The 19816-nt window shown below is 36.5% G+C and overlaps 1 protein-coding gene across 2 annotated transcripts in view; it reads left to right on the forward strand.

Annotated features, from left to right (window-relative positions):
• zbbx (zinc finger, B-box domain containing) overlaps nt 1–19816 on the forward strand; it is a 49921-nt gene that overhangs the window by 21660 nt on the left and 8445 nt on the right. For both annotated transcript variants that reach the window (XM_088011850.1, XM_088011851.1), the window contains 8 exons: nt 1021–1174; nt 4725–4822; nt 7605–7726; nt 7877–7935; nt 8461–8591; nt 11211–11374; nt 14687–14855; nt 19001–19147. In XM_088011850.1, coding sequence (XP_087867976.1) covers nt 1021–1174; nt 4725–4822; nt 7605–7726; nt 7877–7935; nt 8461–8591; nt 11211–11374; nt 14687–14855; nt 19001–19147 — 1044 coding nt within the window. The remainder of the gene's footprint in view (nt 1–1020; nt 1175–4724; nt 4823–7604; nt 7727–7876; nt 7936–8460; nt 8592–11210; nt 11375–14686; nt 14856–19000; nt 19148–19816) is intronic.

Raw genomic sequence — 19816 nt, forward strand, 5'->3', positions numbered from 1 at the left:
AGTGCTCTTAAAAATGCTCTGGTCTAAAACGTCAATAAATAAAATGGAATTTAAATGAAGATCGATTGTTGCCAACAATTTTGAAAAAGCGAGTGTTAATGCTGTAACAATTGCAATATATTACAATGTATATAAAAATGGTTTTTTTTATCATCCATCTATCAGAGCCTTATCTCATTTTCTTTTCAGCATTTCCTGCTCCCCCCCTGTTCATAGTCTGATCAGTTAATTAAGTAAAGTCTTCGGTATTACTGGAAGATCAAGGGCTGAATATGGTGCTAGTAGAGTATAGCTGTTGCATCATGTCGTAATAAACTTGGGATTGCTGATGACAGGGCTGCACCTTAAAGCAGCACTGCCTTTCCTGAGACTATGGATAAAACTATATTAACTCATTTCTGTGATTTTTCATCCAAACTGTATCTACATTTGTTTAAATTGATATTGCGTATTTAAGGTTTAAATGAGGTGTGTTATTAACACAACTTATATTCTGGGTGGTTGTTTGTGTGTGCATCTGACCAGATGTTTGTGTTCATCATCAAGCCTATTTTTTCTGCTCTACTGCTTGGACGAACTCAGGTTCTGTCTATTCATTATGCTCTGCAAATTGCGGCTAGTCCCTCTGGCGCTAATCATTTCTGCAAGGCCAATGGACCCAAGCTCCAATTTAAAGTTGACACTGTGTGAACTCCCAATGCAAAACAATCACCAAATTTCCTTTACTTCTGTATTTTGTTTTCTCATATGTGATCACTATGTTTCCATGTTACTGTTTGAAACTTTATTCTTGCTTTGATATGGTTAGCTTTTGTCTTTCATTGCTTTGGCACTTTTGGCTTGGCAGAAGGTGTGTTTTCAGTTTTTTCTTTTTTATAGAAAGGTGTTTTCAAAAGGCTGCTCAAAATACTATCCTGCCTTATTCTCTGACTTTGATTCACTTTTCTGTTACTTCATGCTGTGTGTCTCCACTGTTATTTCATTGTTTTATGCCATGTCCTCCTCCCCATATTTCCCCAGCGCTGGTGTCAGCCATGTCGACCCAAACTGACATTTCTCCAGGCAGAGAAGCTGATGGACTAAAAACAGAAGGAGCAGAAGGGAAGCTAAGGGTGAAGTTTTCTGAAAACAGCCTTACCTACATGGATAAGTTGCTTCTCAAGAAGCACCGCAGGTACAAATAACAATACAAATGCATATCACATCTACTGTTTTCAAATAAGTCCTAACAATAAAAAATATTCTATAATCATAGTTTTCAAACTAATACAAATACCACTGTATTTAGTGGTACCACAATTTGGCAAGTTAAATACAAGCTAATTAACTCTGATAGTTTTTCAAGGATGTTGATCTTTGATGCTTTAGAAAGTTTTTAAATAAGAAGTACAATGTAAACTATTTTTAGAACTCTCTGTATAGACAGACGCAGCTTCCTTTGTGTTTTTATATTCAGATTAGTTGTGTGTGCTTTCAAAGCCATATCCAAGTTCTACGTTTCAGATGGAGTTCACCAACCAGTCGGATTTAATTTATATAGTCAATGATCAGACTAACTACTACTATGCTGTGTATTTCCCATCTGAGGTCATATATGGTATTTTGTATTTAAAAGGAGGCAGTATTATGTAGAATCAAATTTTTAGAGCTTTACATCTTGGCATCTTGACAACTTGTTGAGGTCAGTACAACAGTTAACATAATGTAACACATACACATTCTCTTTCCTTCCATGTTAATTAATCATGCAGGTCCTTACATGCCCCAAAACACATACTTTTACTGTATGCAAACATTTTTCCTGTCACAGACTTTTTGTTGCCATAGCATATGCCTCACCTGCATCTCCATAGTGAGCCCTTATAAGACACTTCTGAACAAAGCAATTTCTTTGTACTTATTGTGCAGTTCATTGCCTGCAGGTTGAGCTTCTGCAGGTCCCGTTATCATAACCTTTATTTAAGCAGTTTTTTTTGGCCTTAGTAGTCAGCTTGAGAGCAGGTCAGCAGGAAAGAGAGCTGAGTGGAGTTTTGGGCATTCTCTCTGCTGGAGCAGGAATGCTCTACATCCCAAACTGTAGCAGCCTTTAACTGTGGAATAGACCAGAGAGCCAATCTGGAGTGCAATAACCCTGAAGCAGCGATGGTAGCAGAGCTTAATGGAGAGACAGAGAGTCTTACCGGCTGGAGGGAAGAAGGAAGGAGAGGTTGAATTTTAACAAGCTTTAATAATAATGGGAAAAGGAGGGGGTAGAGAGCAGGAGAGAGCTTTAAAGAATCAGCCAAAAGTGCTCAGCTATATTAGAGTCGTAAAGTCTATCACCCTAGTAGATTTGTGCGCGGCCTGCAGGTTATAGAAAGCGAGCTTTTGACCGCGCTGACTGAGCTATGTTGCAGGGGTAAGTGAGTGCTCATCCGTCCTCTGAGAGCCGGACTTTTAACAGGTCCTGAAAACTAAACTATTAAAAACCTGCATGGTAATAGGCAGGTTGACTTCTAGAAAGCAATTTTAGCATAAATTTAAGATGAGGTTTAACAAATATTAGAGAAAATATTTGATTAACATTCCTTTACCTCTGGCAGTTTTTGCCATGGAGCATGAAAAAAGCAAATGTGTGATATCTGTGTAAGCTTGAAATATTGTTCATGACTTTTTCTAATAAGGTTTACAAGCATCTGAAACAACACGTATGCTAAAACGCAAAGTTAATCTGACGTTAAATAATACAGGCTCATGATATGTATTAAAAAACTGCTGGTGTTTTTTGTAGCTCATTTGTAGCTCATTTGCTTCTGCATTTTTTTTTTTTTTTTACATATGAAATATTATTTTCCCAAATCTCAGAGAGGTTTTTGCCTTAGGACAATTCTTCATCATGCACCATATTTACACTTTTTTGCAACCTTTTTCCAGAAATAGTAAGACAGTACATCTATTCAACTACCTATAGCAAAGGTTAATGTGCCTAGGTCAAAAAAAAACAAAACAAAAACATTAATTAACAACAAGATGTTAGTAGCACTAGTGTCATTGATTTTAATAAATTAGGGGCCGCCATTTTTCTTTTATTACAGACATTTTTTTTTTTATTGAATGCATTTGAATACGCAAAAAATCATTTTTGGTAAAAAGAAGGCAAAATAAATGGGTTCATTTATTTTGAGTATGTAGGATTTTTAATTGTACCGCTTAATTTCCATATATATAATATCATTCACAGATAAGAATAAAATGCTAAAGAATAAAACTAAATTGTTGTAGTTGTACTAGCATAACTGTTTCTGTTTCTTCACTTCCTCTTTTTATGCTGCTTTGTTTTTCTTTTAACGGTGGATCAAGTTTTTGTTGTTACTATTAAAACAAAGGGCTCGTTGCACGTCAGCTTCCGTGTTTAAGGAAAAGTGGCTCGGTCGCTTCCGGTCTCTTGAAAATGGCATTTTACTCTAGGTGCTTGTAGCCATTTGCTAAAACAATTAATGATGTACATCGATCCGAAGCCCCAACAAGTAAGCTGGAGAAAGGTTTTAAGATGTACGCCTCGTTATACACTCACAGATACGAAGGTGCATTTTACTTTCTTTAAACTTTGCGGCTAACTTTAGCTTATGGTAGTAGGCAATATTCTCTGACATTTTTCAAATGTGCTATTTAAATATCTAAACATTTTAATCCATTCCATTCTAATATTTACCTTATTTTCAAGTATATTACGTGCGTTTGTTGTCGTTAGTGTCAAACAGAGACCAAGTAAGATTACATACAGTTCAGGCTTTTTGCTTCCGAAGCATGAGGAAGCACAACAAGCCCCATAGCTTAAAAGTAGGGCAGCGCTGGTGTCAGGGTTTGACTTCAGCTGACTCAAGATTTCAAGTATTGTATCAGCCAATAATTGCAAAGAGCCCACTACAGTTTGTTGGTAGTCTATATTGATTTGTGTTTATGTTCCTAAAGAATTTTCCGGAGGTGAACTTCTTTCTCTAACCCTCACCAAGTTTATGTGATCTTACTTGGACCAAGAAATGTTGGTGACATCGGACAGGGAATCTGTTGAGTGCATGTTGGCTGATACAATACTTGAAATCTTGAGCAAATGAAGCTTTTTTTTTTTTACTTGGTGCACTGCAATGTGGTTTTTAATAAATTATGAGAGACAGTTGTCACCTACTGTTTTGTGATTGTTCTCAGTTGTAGAGGCTTGCATTATTGTCTCCAACTGGACTGAAATATAACATTTTTCTTGCTGTGTGATTTTTTATTTTATTTTTTATTTTTTGACATCATAATATTGAGATCCACTACCACAGGTGGTAATATACAGTGGGTACAGAAAGTATTTAGACCTCTTTAAATTTTTCACTCTTTGTTTCATAGCAGCCATTTGCTAAAATAATAAAAAAGATAATATTGCATCTCATTAATGTACATTCAGGGTTCTATCTTGACAGAAAAAAACCTCAGAAATGTAAAAATATTTTTACATGTAAAAATCTTTTTACATTTCCGAATACTTTCCGCTGTATGTCAACACCCAGGACTCTACACCAGGATATGAAAACTGTCTTGTTTATCCATCCATCCATCCATCCATCCATCCATCCATCCATCCATCCATCCATACATCCATACATCCATCCATACATCGGCAGATAGTTTGAGGGGAAGTACATATTATCTGCTTACATTTATTGTTATGTTTTAATTCAAAGTTGACTTTCTGTTTTCAGAACACCAGTTGAAAGTCCTCCATCATTGGCATTTGACATGGGTTTAAAATCACCAGCTACCACAGACATAGAGGAAGAGATGGCCACCATCCTAACTGGTAACACAAGCACATCCACACATCTATCCTTCTCTGTGTGAAATACATCTTTTGACACAGAAAATGAGAGTGATACCATGAGATCTTGATACTTTTGCTGTACATCTAACCTTTCTGATACTCACAGTCAGAACAGGCTCTCAAACTAAGCTAACAGAAGAGTAGATCGACAGATGACTTACATCTGTCGATGTAAGTCATCTTACATCAGATATACATATCTGAATATGATATGTATATCATATTCAGATATACAAACACACAATTGGAAAATCTCTTTCTCTCAGCGGGTCAGACATATTGGTCCTTGGCCATTCATCCATAGCTTTGTGACAGGTAATCAGTGGCTGTGATTGTGCAGGTAGAGTGCTGTTATAGGTGGCTCAAGCTTGACAGTAAGGGATGGGGCATTCAAAGGGAGGGAGGGTTCAGCCAGTCATCTGCAGCTCACTGTCTGTAGCTTATCAGTCAATGAAGTGTTTTCATTTTCTAACTACATCCAAGGGTTAAAAGTAGATGGTAGACCAGCATTGCAACTGCCCCTCAATACCTTTCAATCCTAGGGCATTTGTCTGCTTCTTAGTGCAATAGAGGGCCGTCTCTTTGTTAGTTTTTTAAATGTTATAGGTCAGAAATACTTCCTAGATCACTCTGTTTTCTGTTAAATAGTCACAACAAATTGGGAGTAATTTTAGATTGCGCTGACCTAAGGATAACATTAATTGGATTTAGTTGAGGGTTGAATATAAAAATTAACTCCTGACCAATTTTAGATCTGTGAGTTTCAGCCAGTCTATTTCACACATCCAAACTGTGCTTCTGAGAAAGTTGGTTTTGTCCCTGTTCTCCATGTAACAAAAGCCCCCCCCCTCAAACTCCACCACAACACTGATTTGGTTAGTTTAATATTCCAGAAGATAAGGCCGTCTGACACCAACAACTATGCCATATTCAAAATTCTGATGATGAACTTCAACAAGTTATCTTCACCACTCCTAAATGCTTATGTCCTTTTCTATTTGATCAGCTAATTCAATATTTGTGTTAACAAGCAAAAACGGGTGAATCTAATAAAGAGGCCTGTGAAGGTAAATTTCCCTAGTGAGGCTAAACACAAACATGTTAGCACAAACTTTTTTGTTCGTTACTAGTGACCTTTGACAATAACTTGACAGAAAGGGGGCAGGGAGAGATGGAGGAAGACATGTGGCAAAGAAACCATGGAGAGGGAGAGTGCCTGGTCCAACCACTGAGCCACGCGACGCACAAACTTTCTTACACTCACAAACTGCTGTCACTCCACCACGTTGGTCTGACAGCATAAGAAAATGAAAATTTTAGATGAAGGGTTTCTTCCTACATGTAGGAAGTAAACAGCTTCTATTATTCATTGACATACTCATTTCTGCCCCTTTTATATTTAAAGATTGATGAGGGGGAGAGGCTCTGCAACCTGTTGTAACGAGCATGAATTAGAATAAAGGTTTGAAGCAGGTGGTAGGAATAGGTTATCAACCTCTGTACATCTCTACATTTCCAAAAGACACTTCTGTTTTTGTCTTATCTGCATACAGTTACAAGAAAGAATAATCTATTATTTAATTCTGAGTAGTGAAATCAAAGTTACAGAGTGCACTTTTTTAAAATAAGTTGCTGAATAAATTTTGAGCACAGCAAACACTTGAATGTGGATGGTTCTCCTACTTGGATAGCAGTTTAAAATCCCAAATTTAATGGTAAAATGTGACCCTTTTTGTGGTTTTAACAGAAGATAGTTTCTATACCATTCTGTTACTTTTGATTATTTGGTTAATGCCATGATAAAATGAAACTTAACAGAACAGCAGTGTGTAAAAAGTGTCTGTTGGAGCAATTTGTTGAAGCATATGATTCATTTTCATCATATCTAATTTTAAGAGTATATTTTTAACTTGAATTGTGCATGATATAAGCGATTAAAAAATACATTTTAATTTGGTATGCACACTTTTTGGAGGAATTATACGTGCTGAATTTAGCATTAGAAGATCAGATTTAGTTTGAGCAGATTTGCACATTGGGGCATACTGGATTACAATGCAGAGTTATTTACAGTGAATATGAATGATGGGGAACACAGAAATAGTGTGCTCTGGAAGTCTGGAGGCTGGGCTGACTTTCTCTGGTTCTGGTTCTGTGAGGAAAGGGAAGAAATTAGCTGGGAACCAGAGAAATGGGAAACTGAAACACCAGTTCTGGGTAGGGCTTACAGTCTCTAGTGGAACTGAACACTGAAGGAGAGGCATGGATCCAGGTAAGTGTTGTGGAGGCCCCACAGCCATACTGGAGGTAGAGCGGACATGTTATGGAGTCCAGGGTCAGGTTAGGCGTTTGGCAGTCATGGAACAACATGAATCCAATTCTACGGCAAGACAAGTTGTGACTCCACTTGACCTGAGGAAGGATAAAGCATGGACGAGTCCAGGACGAGCCGTGAAACACCTCCGTAGCATTTGACTCCAACAGCTAATTGCTGGAATCAGTAATCAGTCAGGCTCTTTCACAACGGTCTTCTCTGCGAGGAGAGCAATCATACGAACACAAAAACTGAATCCTTCCATATTGCCTTTTTGATCATTTTGGATTTCTGAACATTTTTGTAAACATTTAAACTTCATACTTGAAATCATTTCAACTTAATTCCCAAAATTCCAATTTTATTCTGCTAAATCACAAAGAATGCTACAGAAATATGCCTCATATCTCATTTTCTCAAGTCTAATTTGTGCTTTTATATTTTTAGCGGAAGAGGAAGATTTTCGGGAGTACTGTTCATCACTGCTCAAAGTCCCTGCCAGTAAGGACAGCACTGAGTCACAAGTTTCCACACCTGAATTATATCTTGTCATAGAAATCTTGGATGAGGTAAAAAAATAAAAAAAGACTGCTTTTATCCAAAAGCTTTTTTTTTATACTTAATATGTCACATCAAGATACAAAAACTTACAAATGTACAATATTGTCTATTAACATTTATGTCTAACTCATCCTCATGTGTTTCTTTTTTCACCACAGGAATCCAAAGATAAGAAGATGGTGTCTCCAACGGAGCAAAAGTTGGATAGCAACCCAGTGTAAGGCTTTATTTAAAGCATTTCTTAGCATGGCTTATAATATAGTGACCAGGTTTAGATTATTTCTAATAAAAAAATGCACATGCAGAGCAAAATCTGTCGTTCTCAATAACAAAAAGGGAGCAGACATGTAAAAGCTTAGAGCCATTCATGACAAATTCTTAGTTGCTGGTAAATAGATGTAGAGCAGATGTTCTCTTGGTTGAAAGTATGCATTGTTTCTTTAAGACAACAGAGAAAAAGGTAATTATTGTCTGTTCTCCCTCAGTGCTGATGTGTACATCTAGATGAATAAGCTGCATTGTTGTTAAAGCTTGACTCAGTAGTTAAGTGAGTTGAGATGAATTGCTTTACTTTCAAGTCTTATTCCAATTGGTTACATTGAAGAAAAATGGGTTGTAATGGATTAGACTGTATTTATTGTCCCATTTGGCCATCAACAGGCAGATGAATTGAGAAGGTGCCTTATTTTTCACTCAGAGTTTCAGCTGTTCAACTATCCCAAACAACCTTGTTTGTTCACAGGAGTTCAAAAGCTGATCTCTCCTCTACCCATTCAACTCAACCATCCAGACCATCTAAAGCATCAGTTCGACAAAAAGTCAAGAAGTCACGTTGCCTTCACGATCAGATTTCCAAAAATGACTCAGTGAAAGGTAAGCTGTGTTTTACTATAAAACCTGGATAAGGCTTGAGATTAAGTCGATTCTAATATATTTTCTTTTCTTGATGGCAGCAGTGCTTCTAAATTGGTCTTTGAATAGTGTAAAATTCACATTTACAGAATTGTGGCAAGCAGCTTATTTCAATTTAAAGTGACAAAAGGCTCTCAAACAGTTAATTCTGAAAGGAGATAGAAATTGGCTGAACTGACCAGGTGAAATCACATCATCTGGGAATAATTTGTGCAAAATATGTAATGAAGAAGTTTTTATAACCCAAAGATCTTTTCTAACCTGTTCAAGGACGCACAGTAGGACCCAGTTGTAAAATTGTTCTTGTAAAGTTTAACATGAATTTATCTTATTCCTGTCTCTGTGGATTATTTGTCCAGCATAACCTTCAGATTGTGGGGCATACACTCGTTCTTCTGTTGAAACATCTAATAAATCTACTAAAACAGCAACTTCATGTTAATCAAAGACAATTAACTCTCCTACAATAAGTAAATCAAAAGCTAAATGTGGATCACCACAATGCTTCCCCTCCTTACCAGATTCAAAGTTTAAAACTCACAAACCCTTCCAGCTTCCTGTTTTATTTTTAACTGATATTTCAATTTTGGATGGTGCGACGTCAGCTATCCCAGAGGAGCATCTTTCCCCTTCTTCATCAACAATTTTTTCCCCTGAGGTTTACGATCAGTGTCTCTCCATCAGCCTCTACTCAGGGCGTCTTATTGCCAAAGGTTTACCACTCAACCCCACAACAAAATGATACAGAAAAAGCCCGATCTTGCCAATTATTAGCAGAAGCAATCTCATCTCTGAACCCTTATGAAACACCAAGAGGCAATCTAATCTCCCCACAGCAATTCCAGCTTCCCAGCAGTGACCCAGATTGTCTGCTATTAGACAATCAACTCACACACTCTTTATCACCTGGTACTGTAACACCACGGCTAACGTCTAAGGCCTTGGGAACGATTATTTCAATAGCCAAACCTGTGCCAAACAATTGTCCTCCACAATGAAGACGCTCCAGTTTTAATGTCATTAGTATGGTGACCACAAATTAACACCATCATGTAAAAAGGCATATTGTGTCTCATCATATCTTCTCTCAAATGACACTGTGATAATCCTGTGGATATGAATACTTCTGCAAATCACTGTGCACTATTCCTCAATAAGTCCAGTGTAGACAGACTTTTTGGGGAATAGCTTAATTTTGCAGATAACATTTGATGCAGTCAGGATGATACAGGATTTAGATGCTATATGCCATATCATTCCTGTCATTCCATTGGATTTATACACTTTATTTTCACATTGACTAATTCTGTGGCACAGTCTTAAAATTAAAAACCGGCCAACAGAAAACTATTCTCCATTTAAGGCTGATAAATTAAAATTCTTTGCAGTGATGAAACCTGAAGAAAACAACTATTTCATGCACAGCTTTAACACAGTTAGTAGTGAATGGCTTGTAAATATCACAGTAATAGTTTATTTTATTCTCTGGGGCTGTCAAAACAAATTTAGATCCAACTATTAAGCATGTTCTATTTATTTATTTTTGTTAAAACTGATTAGAGTTTATTTATAATTGCTCATCACCCTTAAACATGTAACAAACAGAAAGGTAAATAACTGTACTAATGGCCAAAAACACATTTATTGCTGCATCACCATGGCAACATTAAATAGCACAGTGAAATTTGTGGCCTCTCACTCTAACCAACAGAAAACCCCAAACCAAACCTTAATCCTCTGACCAAACCCACTTGAAGTTTCAAATTAAATTTATATTTAAAATCTTTAAAGTTTAAAGGCAGCCATGTTTACAGGAGAGTATTTCTTTTAGCAGTTACATTCAGCAAAAAAAGTTAGCATGTTGTCTGGATGTATATTGTGAAGTCTCACTTGATTGGGCCCATGTTTGTAACATATATAAGAATACATAAGTGGATGGTAAAACTGTAGGCAAGGGAAAAGCAGTTAATATTTAGCACATTTAATGCATTCAGATGAATGAGACCTGATTTGGCCATCCACCACTTGCATTAGAAAAAGAGAAGTCTGCTACAGTGACAGCTAAAAGGGTCTATTCTTTCACAACTTTCTCAAACCTTTTTTACTTTAACTTTCCTTCCCTTGCTTCATATGTCTACAAATATTTCTGTGTTCATCCATCATCTCTGTGTTCTCCTTCATCTTTTTCATCCTTTATTTCCACTACTTACTTCAGCTCTTTGACCAAGGAGACACTGAATGCCAGCTTTATCAGCTTATTAGAGCTTTAAAGTGTCAAGGACACTTATATCACACATTACCATTTCACTGGAATATTGAATATAAAAATGTTTTCTCCATCAGTTGAAAACATTACAAACAATGATGGTCTGTTTTTACTTTTCACCTTGACATTTTACCATGTTCTAAATCACATAAAGACAATCATATGATGTGTATTAATACTCTTGGAAAACAAGTGTTGTTCTTTTTACCTACCACACATTGGCAACTTTTATTTTAATGTTGGGTGTTTATTTCTGTTTTGTAAAGACAGTGGGGATATAATGACCAGTGACAGTCTTTATCTGACTCCAACAGTAGAAGACTCCTGTGCAGAGAAAGCAAGAATACATGGACATTTACCAATGGAGAAATCAAGAGAAATGGCCAATAATCTGGAAATGTCTTATCGAGAGGACTTAAGACAAACAGAGAAAGATTTGCAAACTGAAGGCACAAGACAGCGGCCAGAAACACACATGGTAATACATTTTATTGACTTAAAGCAAAGTTATACTGAAAAGAATAACTGTTTTATACAAATGTTTTCCATGTTGCTATCTTTGTTTAATGAAAGCCCTATGATGGACTCTCACGCAAACTAGTTCCCCTTCCCTCCCTACAACCCACTTGGAGATGGATGGATGGATGGATGGATGGATGGATGGATGGATGGATGGATGGATGGATGGATGGATGGATGGATGGATGGATGGATGGATGGATGGATGGATGGATGGATGGATGGATGGATGGATGGATGGATGGATGGATGGATGGATGGATGGATGGATTGATTTAAATGGCATAGTGAAATATGTAGCTTTGTAAAAATTTAGGGGTAGTTTTATACAAGTTTAGAACCTCAACCTTGAACTTCTAAAATTGAACAGAGGTGAGTAAAGTACCCAAAGATTGTATTCTAATAAGAGTAGTGATCCTTCAGCATATGTTTATTAAGTAAAAGTAAGGATTTACTCAACTAAGTGTAAAAAAACCATATTTGTTAAAAAGACAACTCAAGTACAGAGTAACTGATCAGAATATCTTCTTTAATATTTACAAAAATCATCAGATAAACGAAAAGTAGAAAGCTATGTATGTTTAGTATTTCAAAGACAAATGAAAAAAAATCACACAAATAACATAATTACAAAATAACAAATTAAGACAGAAGAATCTAAGTTCAATCTAAAACTTATTAAACAGAAAGTTATGAATATGTATGTTTCGAGTGTCACTGTGATTGGCTGTATTTTGTGTTTTTTACCATCAGATGTCTCAGTAGATGGAAACTTTGAAGAAAAGTGTAGGCATGTGCCTGTATCTTGGGCATTTTTGGTTAATACATGTTTCTTGTCCATCTAGTAAAGTTACTTACAGTGGGTAAAGTATGTAGAAATTTCATTACAGTAAGAGTAGTGATACTTTATAGAAATACCACTCAAAAAAACATTGAAAGTATGATGCGTAAGGCTACTCCTAAAGGTACATTTTTTCCAAAGTGTAGATATTTACTACCCACCTCTTGGATAGTAAGAGGTGGGTAGTACCTCTTACTGATAAAAAAGAATGCTCTCTTTTTTATCAGGAATAGGAGTTAGATCAACATCAGCTCCCATCCTGTAAAGCGTTAGTGATTGCCACGGTCACATATGACTTCTACCAATTGTAAGTGACCGCATCGGTGGCAATCTCAAAAAATCCAAATTGATAGTTTTAGAAATCTGTGAAATTAGCTGACCATCAAAGCCAAGCAGTCAGTACAGACCATTTCTTTCTATACACATATTTCTAAGCACATGCCACAGTGTTAAACGTTAACACTGTTATTATGAATTTCTTACCTCTTTGCTTTGTGACCTCGTTGCTGCTATTGTTGTAAGCTACAGTTATCATCCTCTGGTATCAAGGGCTAATTGACGAGCCGGTCCATTATGCACTTAATGCATAAAGCATAATTTGCAAAATGCTCTATAAAAAAAAAAAAAAAAAAAAAAAACTGTTGTGCTGTTTGTCAGCAGAAGTTGTTAAAGGTGAAACTGTAAAAGCAACATACAACAATGAAATGAGAATAAGCCTTGGTAATATTCACAGCACAATTCAGAATTAAGGAGGCAGTGCTTTTGTCAAATCCACACAAATTGGTATTGACACACTGTGATGCAGAATGAAAAGTTGAAAAGTTAACACTGGTATTTCTACTGGGATATCTTTGGATTACTTTAAGGTTTTTGTGGCCTTTATTAGAAAATGTCTTGGATGATAAACTGAGCAGAAAGAAAGGTCACTTACTGTTGGAGTTGTGTTTTTAAGAATGCCATTGGTTTCGTTTGTTGTGATTAGTTGACGTCATGGGTATAAACGCGACTTAAATATTTGTATCCTTGTGGCACAGAAGGTATAAGTTTTTATAAGTTTTAGACTTTTATAATGTTTGATATATTCACTGATTAAAATAAAGGAACTTCAGTGACCCATAGCTAACTAGTTAGTTTTTATAGCTGCTACCCTTTTCTATTAGACAATGTCAGTACCAATGTAATTAGATTACATAATTTATCTGTAACGTAGAGATATATAATGCTGTGGTATTAAAAGTGAAATTCATTGATAAAAGAAAGAAACAGTGGATTAAAAATAGACCTATCTGAATGGTCTCAAATGAGTAATCTAACATTTAATGACATGAATCCCTCGTACCGTGGCAAAGGAATGAAAAGAAAAAAAGAGGAGCAGCCAACGCTTTATTAAAAAGCTTGAATAAAATGATGTTCATGATTGTGAAGATGGTGGTTATCTGGACTCTCTGGACCTAAATCAAACTGCTCCTGGAATGATTAGATAGTATTTTCTTTTTCTAATTTTCTCTCTCTCTTTGCACAAGACTTTTTCTGCTCTCTTTTCCTGTTAATTCCTTTTACTCTCACTCCCCTTCATGTCTCTTTATCAATCTTTTTGTTCATTTTTTGTAGGTTTCTTCTTCCATTTCTGTGGGTTTTTTTCTTACGTTTACACTGTACATAAGGCAGCTAGTCATTATTAGAACATATTACATATTACAACATAGAACATATTAAGAAATATCATTCCTTCCAGGTTGTTCAGTATCACTGTTTGGTCTCTTGCCATTTCATTGTTTATCTTTTAGCCTGACTTCCTCCTTTCTTTCCTCATCCCTGCTCCTTTCTTGCTCTGAGCATTGCTATTCCCACTTGCCTTTCTCCCTACATTCTCCCAGCCCATCTGCAGTGTCATGCAAGGCTAGCATGCTAATGTATCAGATCTAATCTTAACTAAACAGAGCTTGCTCACTTTACTCCTATCTCACAGGAGGACACTTGCATGGGAGGAACGGCAAACACACCACACAATTGTGAGATGTTCTTGCCAGCTCCAGGGGTTAATTAAAAATCAATTCATCAAGTGGAAACAAAGGAAACAGGGAGAGAGGGGAATAATCTTCATTAAAAGACTTTGTCTTATTAATATGTATTTACATGCTCGACATTGAAAAATACAAATTCACAGTTACTTGGGTTCATAAAAGTTACAGTGATGGTAGATTTTGCTTTAGCCCATACTCTGCTGGTTTATGTGCTATATTTTCATGTTTTGTTTCATTATTGTTGTGTCATCCAGCTCCAATATATATTTACTTTTTTGTTTTCTTGTCTTGTCTTGCTCTCCTTCTTTGTGTGCCATCTCTCTTTCTCATTCTAACACAAAATGTTTGAATCTATTTCTGTCCCTCATTCTACTCTGTCTTCCCATCTGTTTTCATATCCCCTTAGGTGATGCAAAACCAGACTGCTGGGTTTGGATCAGAGCAGTTCTGTGATCTGGATGGGTTTTTGCCTTTAGGTTTGGACACGGATACCGGTCACCCAGACTCACCAGAGCAGACACACTGTGACAGACTTCACACATGCCAATTTTCAGTGCGTGCCTCAGACCCAACAGGTTGGTTAAAAAGGGGAAAGTGTTTTGATATGCATAAGGGTTGTTTTTGAATATTAATGCATCACTTTCAGAGGGTTTCGTCAATCTGGATCATGTTTTTTTTTTTTTTTGTGAGCTGCATCAGGAAGTGTCACTGCTGTTTTTGTACTTCAAGAGATTAGATTGTAAAGATTACCTCTGTGTCCAACTTTTGCTTGAAGATACTTTCCAATTTGCAAGCATTATTCATATCACAAAGGCCTCATAATGGGGTTTTCAACAAATATGTAAAATTTGTGGAGCTTACAAGAGAGATGAAAATGAGTTTTAAACCCAAAGGAGTTCTGGCTGCTTGGCGAAACAAGAGCGATGGGTGGGGGAGCAACAGACAATTTACTTCTTGCTGGTCCAAAGGGAGGTTTTCTCAGATGTGCTTTTTATTATGTATGGGAATGTGTGTATGCCAATGCTTCTGAGTCAGTGTGCTTATTATTATTTTTTTTTACATGTGTTTAGTTCTTCAGTTCTTGGTGAAACAGGCACACACAGACCTAGACACAGGTCCTGTGGTTTAACCATCACTTCTGTCCCCCCATTAACACTGAATATCTGCATTCTATCAAAACAACTCCTAGATATGACACGTCTTCTCACTCTTGTTTCTCTTTTAGTTGGGAAGTAGATAATAAAAATGCTGTTATTAATTTGGATTAAAAACATTTTTTTTTCTAGGCACAGTTTATTTAATCATTGTCTTGTCTAACTAACATCTAACTTTGCATTCTTACAATTGATTTATTATCTCTTCATCTGCTGTTTCTAGGTTATTCTGTTAAATGCTAAAGTGGAACTTTTAGATGGATATTTTGGTGACATTCTGTTGCATTTGTGAGCCATGGACAAAATCTGTTTTGCAAGGTTATCATGACCTCTGACCAATACCTTTGTGCATTTTAGTTCAAGTGGACATTTGTACCATGCTCAATAAATATCTTGCGGGTATTTATTGGATTTTGCATTCATGGCATTGCACTATGTAAGCAGACAGATTGACAAACAACCTGAGAAGAGTGTGTCTAGACATTTAAAGCTGTAGCAGTGCTGTAGCCTTGTTTTTGGAAGTAGATATACTTTGACATTCACCCCTTATTCTCAAATTGCAACAGATGCTTCTATCATATTTTTGCAGTCACACATCACACATTCAAAATGTTGTCTCGAGACCAGGACTGCTATAGTGTACTGCAACACTAGGAGTTCGTTCTGTGGGTTGCCGAATCAAACCCCTACTCCGTCTGTCTCAGTCGTTGTGTCCTCGGGCAACACACTTCACGTGCCTTTCCTTCTGGTGGTGTACGGTGGTCTCGCTTCTGTCATACTGAACGTAGTGAGTTTGGAGTCCTTCATATAACACACTCTACCATTGGTCAGTTATATTAACTTGACGGTCAATGGTCAAACTAATATAATTGACCAATATACAGGTCTCACTTTTGGAATTTGATTTTGTCATGTATTGGGATGAGCCTATGTTTATTAATTCCTCAATGTAATTTTACTTAATTTAACCTCATAGTTTATTTTTTCTCTTCTGGTGTCTCTTTTAGAGTCTAATTTGGTTTTATCTACATAGCAGGTAATTTTGCACCTGGATCATTGTTTGTTTGTTTGGTAAACCTTGTTTTGCCTCATTAAGGCCAGACTTCTTGTATTAGTGATATATTTTTTGGACAATGGTGGCAATGGGGGTAAGAGTTGTCCCCCAGTCGGTTGGTTGCCGCTCCATTTGCCTCCATCGGTGGAGGGCCTGGTGGAGCCGGTCCATGACAGCCTTGCCTCTGTCAATGTGCCCCAGGGCAGCTGTGACTACCATCTGGTAGCTTGCCACCATCAGTACATGAATGGGTAAATGACTGAAAGTAGTGTGAAGCTCTTTGGGGTCCTCTGGACTTCATAAAGTGCTATACAATTTCAGGCCATTTACCATGTATTTAACATTTAGTTATATTCAGAAAGTCACTCACTCCTTGAAAATCACACTGAGTCGATTTGTGCATAGCAAATCGGCTAATATTGAACGTATTACATGAGGACTGAATCACACGTAATAATTTATCCAGCCAAATGGTTCATATTAGCTGTTTCTTCTTTTGTATGAATCTGTCAATTTAAAACATATATTTACATATGTTTATATTATTTTAATTCTGAGACTGTAAGAAATGTTTGTTTGGGTGAATTCCCCTGTCCAGAAATGATGAATGACAACTTAGTTGTATGAAATAAACAAGTCTTTTTTTTAAGACTGCTTTCTATAGGGGAACTGCTACCCTTCTTGCACACTGCAGCCAACTACTGATCAAATCTTATACTGTCTCTGCCACCATTGTTAAAGCTCCAAAGATAATGGAACAGAAAAGTAACAGGAGAGCAGTATCACCCTGACAACACTTTACGAGTCTTTATAGCCCTCCATCTGTTTTCTTTATTTCTTTTTATTTACTGAGATTTAACACATCTCATGTCTCCACCTCTACCTTTTCTACATTCCTTCTTCCTTTGTGCCCTGGGCTGTCATTGGTTTGGACACAACGTTGTCAGTATGCAGTTTCTTGTTGCATTTAGATCAAGTAAACAAGAACTAAAGGGAGACAGAAACATAGCACAGAAAAAAAATAAAGGTCTCTGAAAAAGCTTTAGAAAATAGTTGGATGTAAGTAAAAATATCTATAAGACCATATACAGTTTCTTCACATTAAAATATGTTAAATGCTAAAACATGAGATGGCAAAATTGCCAGCAGGATATGTACAGGTACAGAAAAACTGCTAGATGTACAAAAAACAAAAACGCTTAGCTGACCAGAAATGACTGTCTTCTAATATTTTGCTGATTTAGACTAGTTAGAAGCTTCTTGGTGCAGTCAATAACATTAATTAATTGGCTGACCACTGGAGAGAAAGAAGGAAAAAGCAGTAATTGCTTTGCAGCTATCGTGATTGGCTGAAAAGTCTTGTTGAGCATTACTGCCTTGGTCCTAATACTGCTGAATGCTGAAATATAATAAACAAATAACTAAATTCACCTGAATGTTTCTGTGTAATTATCGACAATATCCTGATCTGCTATAGTAAAACTGGAAACTATCGGTGCATAGAAAAGATGCTGTGCAGGCTTTGATAATTGACCTTTGTTATTCCTGTTTGTTGTTTTTAGTTGGTCGATGCTCTGTCAGCCTGAATGAGTGCCTAATATTGTAGAAATCATAGGGGAGCTTTGCTTCTTTTAGTGCTTCAACCATTTTACCCTAAAGCCTTGTTTTATTGATTTGTTGTCAACCCCAGCAAGTAACTATACTGCAATTATCATATTGACTGGTAAAGGAAACCTTAAATATTATGATCTGAAAACATAACCTTTTGGTTAAAATGATTTTGCTTTAACTGTGGGATAATTAGTATCCCCAAAGCATTGCGAGACTCACTTCTGGGCTTTTATTTATGTTTTCTTTATGCCATTTACGTGTTGTTGTTGACTTTAGCAGCTGTATGGCAAAGTAAAGGCATTGCTAATAATATTCTGAAATGCAACTAAAACAAAACATACCATAAATTTGTCAGATATTTGTCATTTAATTATATTTAATCTTATCAAAGCTATAGCAATCAAAATAAGTATATTTCATTCCAGAAACGGGTGTATGCCTCAGATTTGATACATTTTACTATATAACCTGACTGTATAAGAGATTGTAGCAAGTTATCGGTAGACTGTATCTGGGGAGAAGAAACGCAGAAATACTAGGAGTAACTAACTGAGGTTGTAGATTTGTACAGATGAAGATGTTTATGCTTGTTAAAGATAAAAGTATAAAAATTAACCATATGGCTTAAAAATGTCAAAAAACCTGTTACAATTGTAAGTTCTTAATGACGAGTTTGATTATATTAATCATCAAAAAGGTGAATGCATGTTACACGATAAGAACTAAAAGATCTCAATGTTATGTTATCCAAAGCTGCATGTTTCAGTCTAAATAAATAACATTGAGTCTTTCGAGGTATTTGTTAGCTGATCTGTCATTTACATTATAAGGTTAATATTTGTCTTGGTCGGCTTTGTCTTTCCCTCTTTCTTACTTTTTCTATTCATTTTTGTAACTTCAGTGCATCGTTCACACAGCAGCCTTGGACGTCACTCTGAGGAATACCTGCTTCGCGAAGTGATGAAGGACAGATATGCAGAGCCAACGGGAATTCAAATTCATCCAACCCAGAGAGAAGAAATGTCACCAAATGAACTCAGAACATCTGGTAAACATCTGCACACTTTCTTCTAACACTCTTTTGTGTATTTTCATGTGTGTCCTTGAACAGTTTAAGGAAGCTAGGTGCCACCTGTTACTGCTCCGTGTTCCTTTACACTGAATTCAATTTTGTACACAATTAATCCACCAGATTCCTCTTATAGCCAAAAGTTCATGACAGTAACCATGGAAATTTTTTAAAGAGATTATACCTTATCACTGTCGGACACAAAATGGCACGCATGCCATGGTTATGCTGCAAGTACTGAAAATATATGCATGTCTGGGCATTAATCCAACAAACTATTTTATCATGTGCGAATCAGGTCTGTCCTCATTAAACACTGATATATTCCATCCACCTATATGAATCTACTGTGGCTCTAAAAAGTGCCACAGTAGATTTTTTTTTTCTAAAGTGCCTTGAGATAATATTTGTTGCAAATATTTGTTACTGAATGTAGCAGAAAAATTGACAACATTTTTGTTGAATACAAAAGCTGCAATAGTTGGGCTGCATAATGGACTCAACACGTGGCAGGTGACGTTGCTCTCTTCTCCCTTCATTTTCTGTGCGATAAAGTGAAAAGCGCTTGCTTTCCTCCAGGTAAGCGACCCATGAAATTGGTGCATGTAAAATTTTGAGCTCATACATGTAGATGTGCACATGGACCAT

The sequence above is a fragment of the Poecilia mexicana genome, unplaced genomic scaffold (genome assembly GCF_051168715.1).
Source record: "Poecilia mexicana isolate PSO_F unplaced genomic scaffold, ASM5116871v1 scaffold_13, whole genome shotgun sequence".
NCBI classification, from domain to species: Eukaryota; Metazoa; Chordata; class Actinopteri; order Cyprinodontiformes; family Poeciliidae; genus Poecilia; species Poecilia mexicana.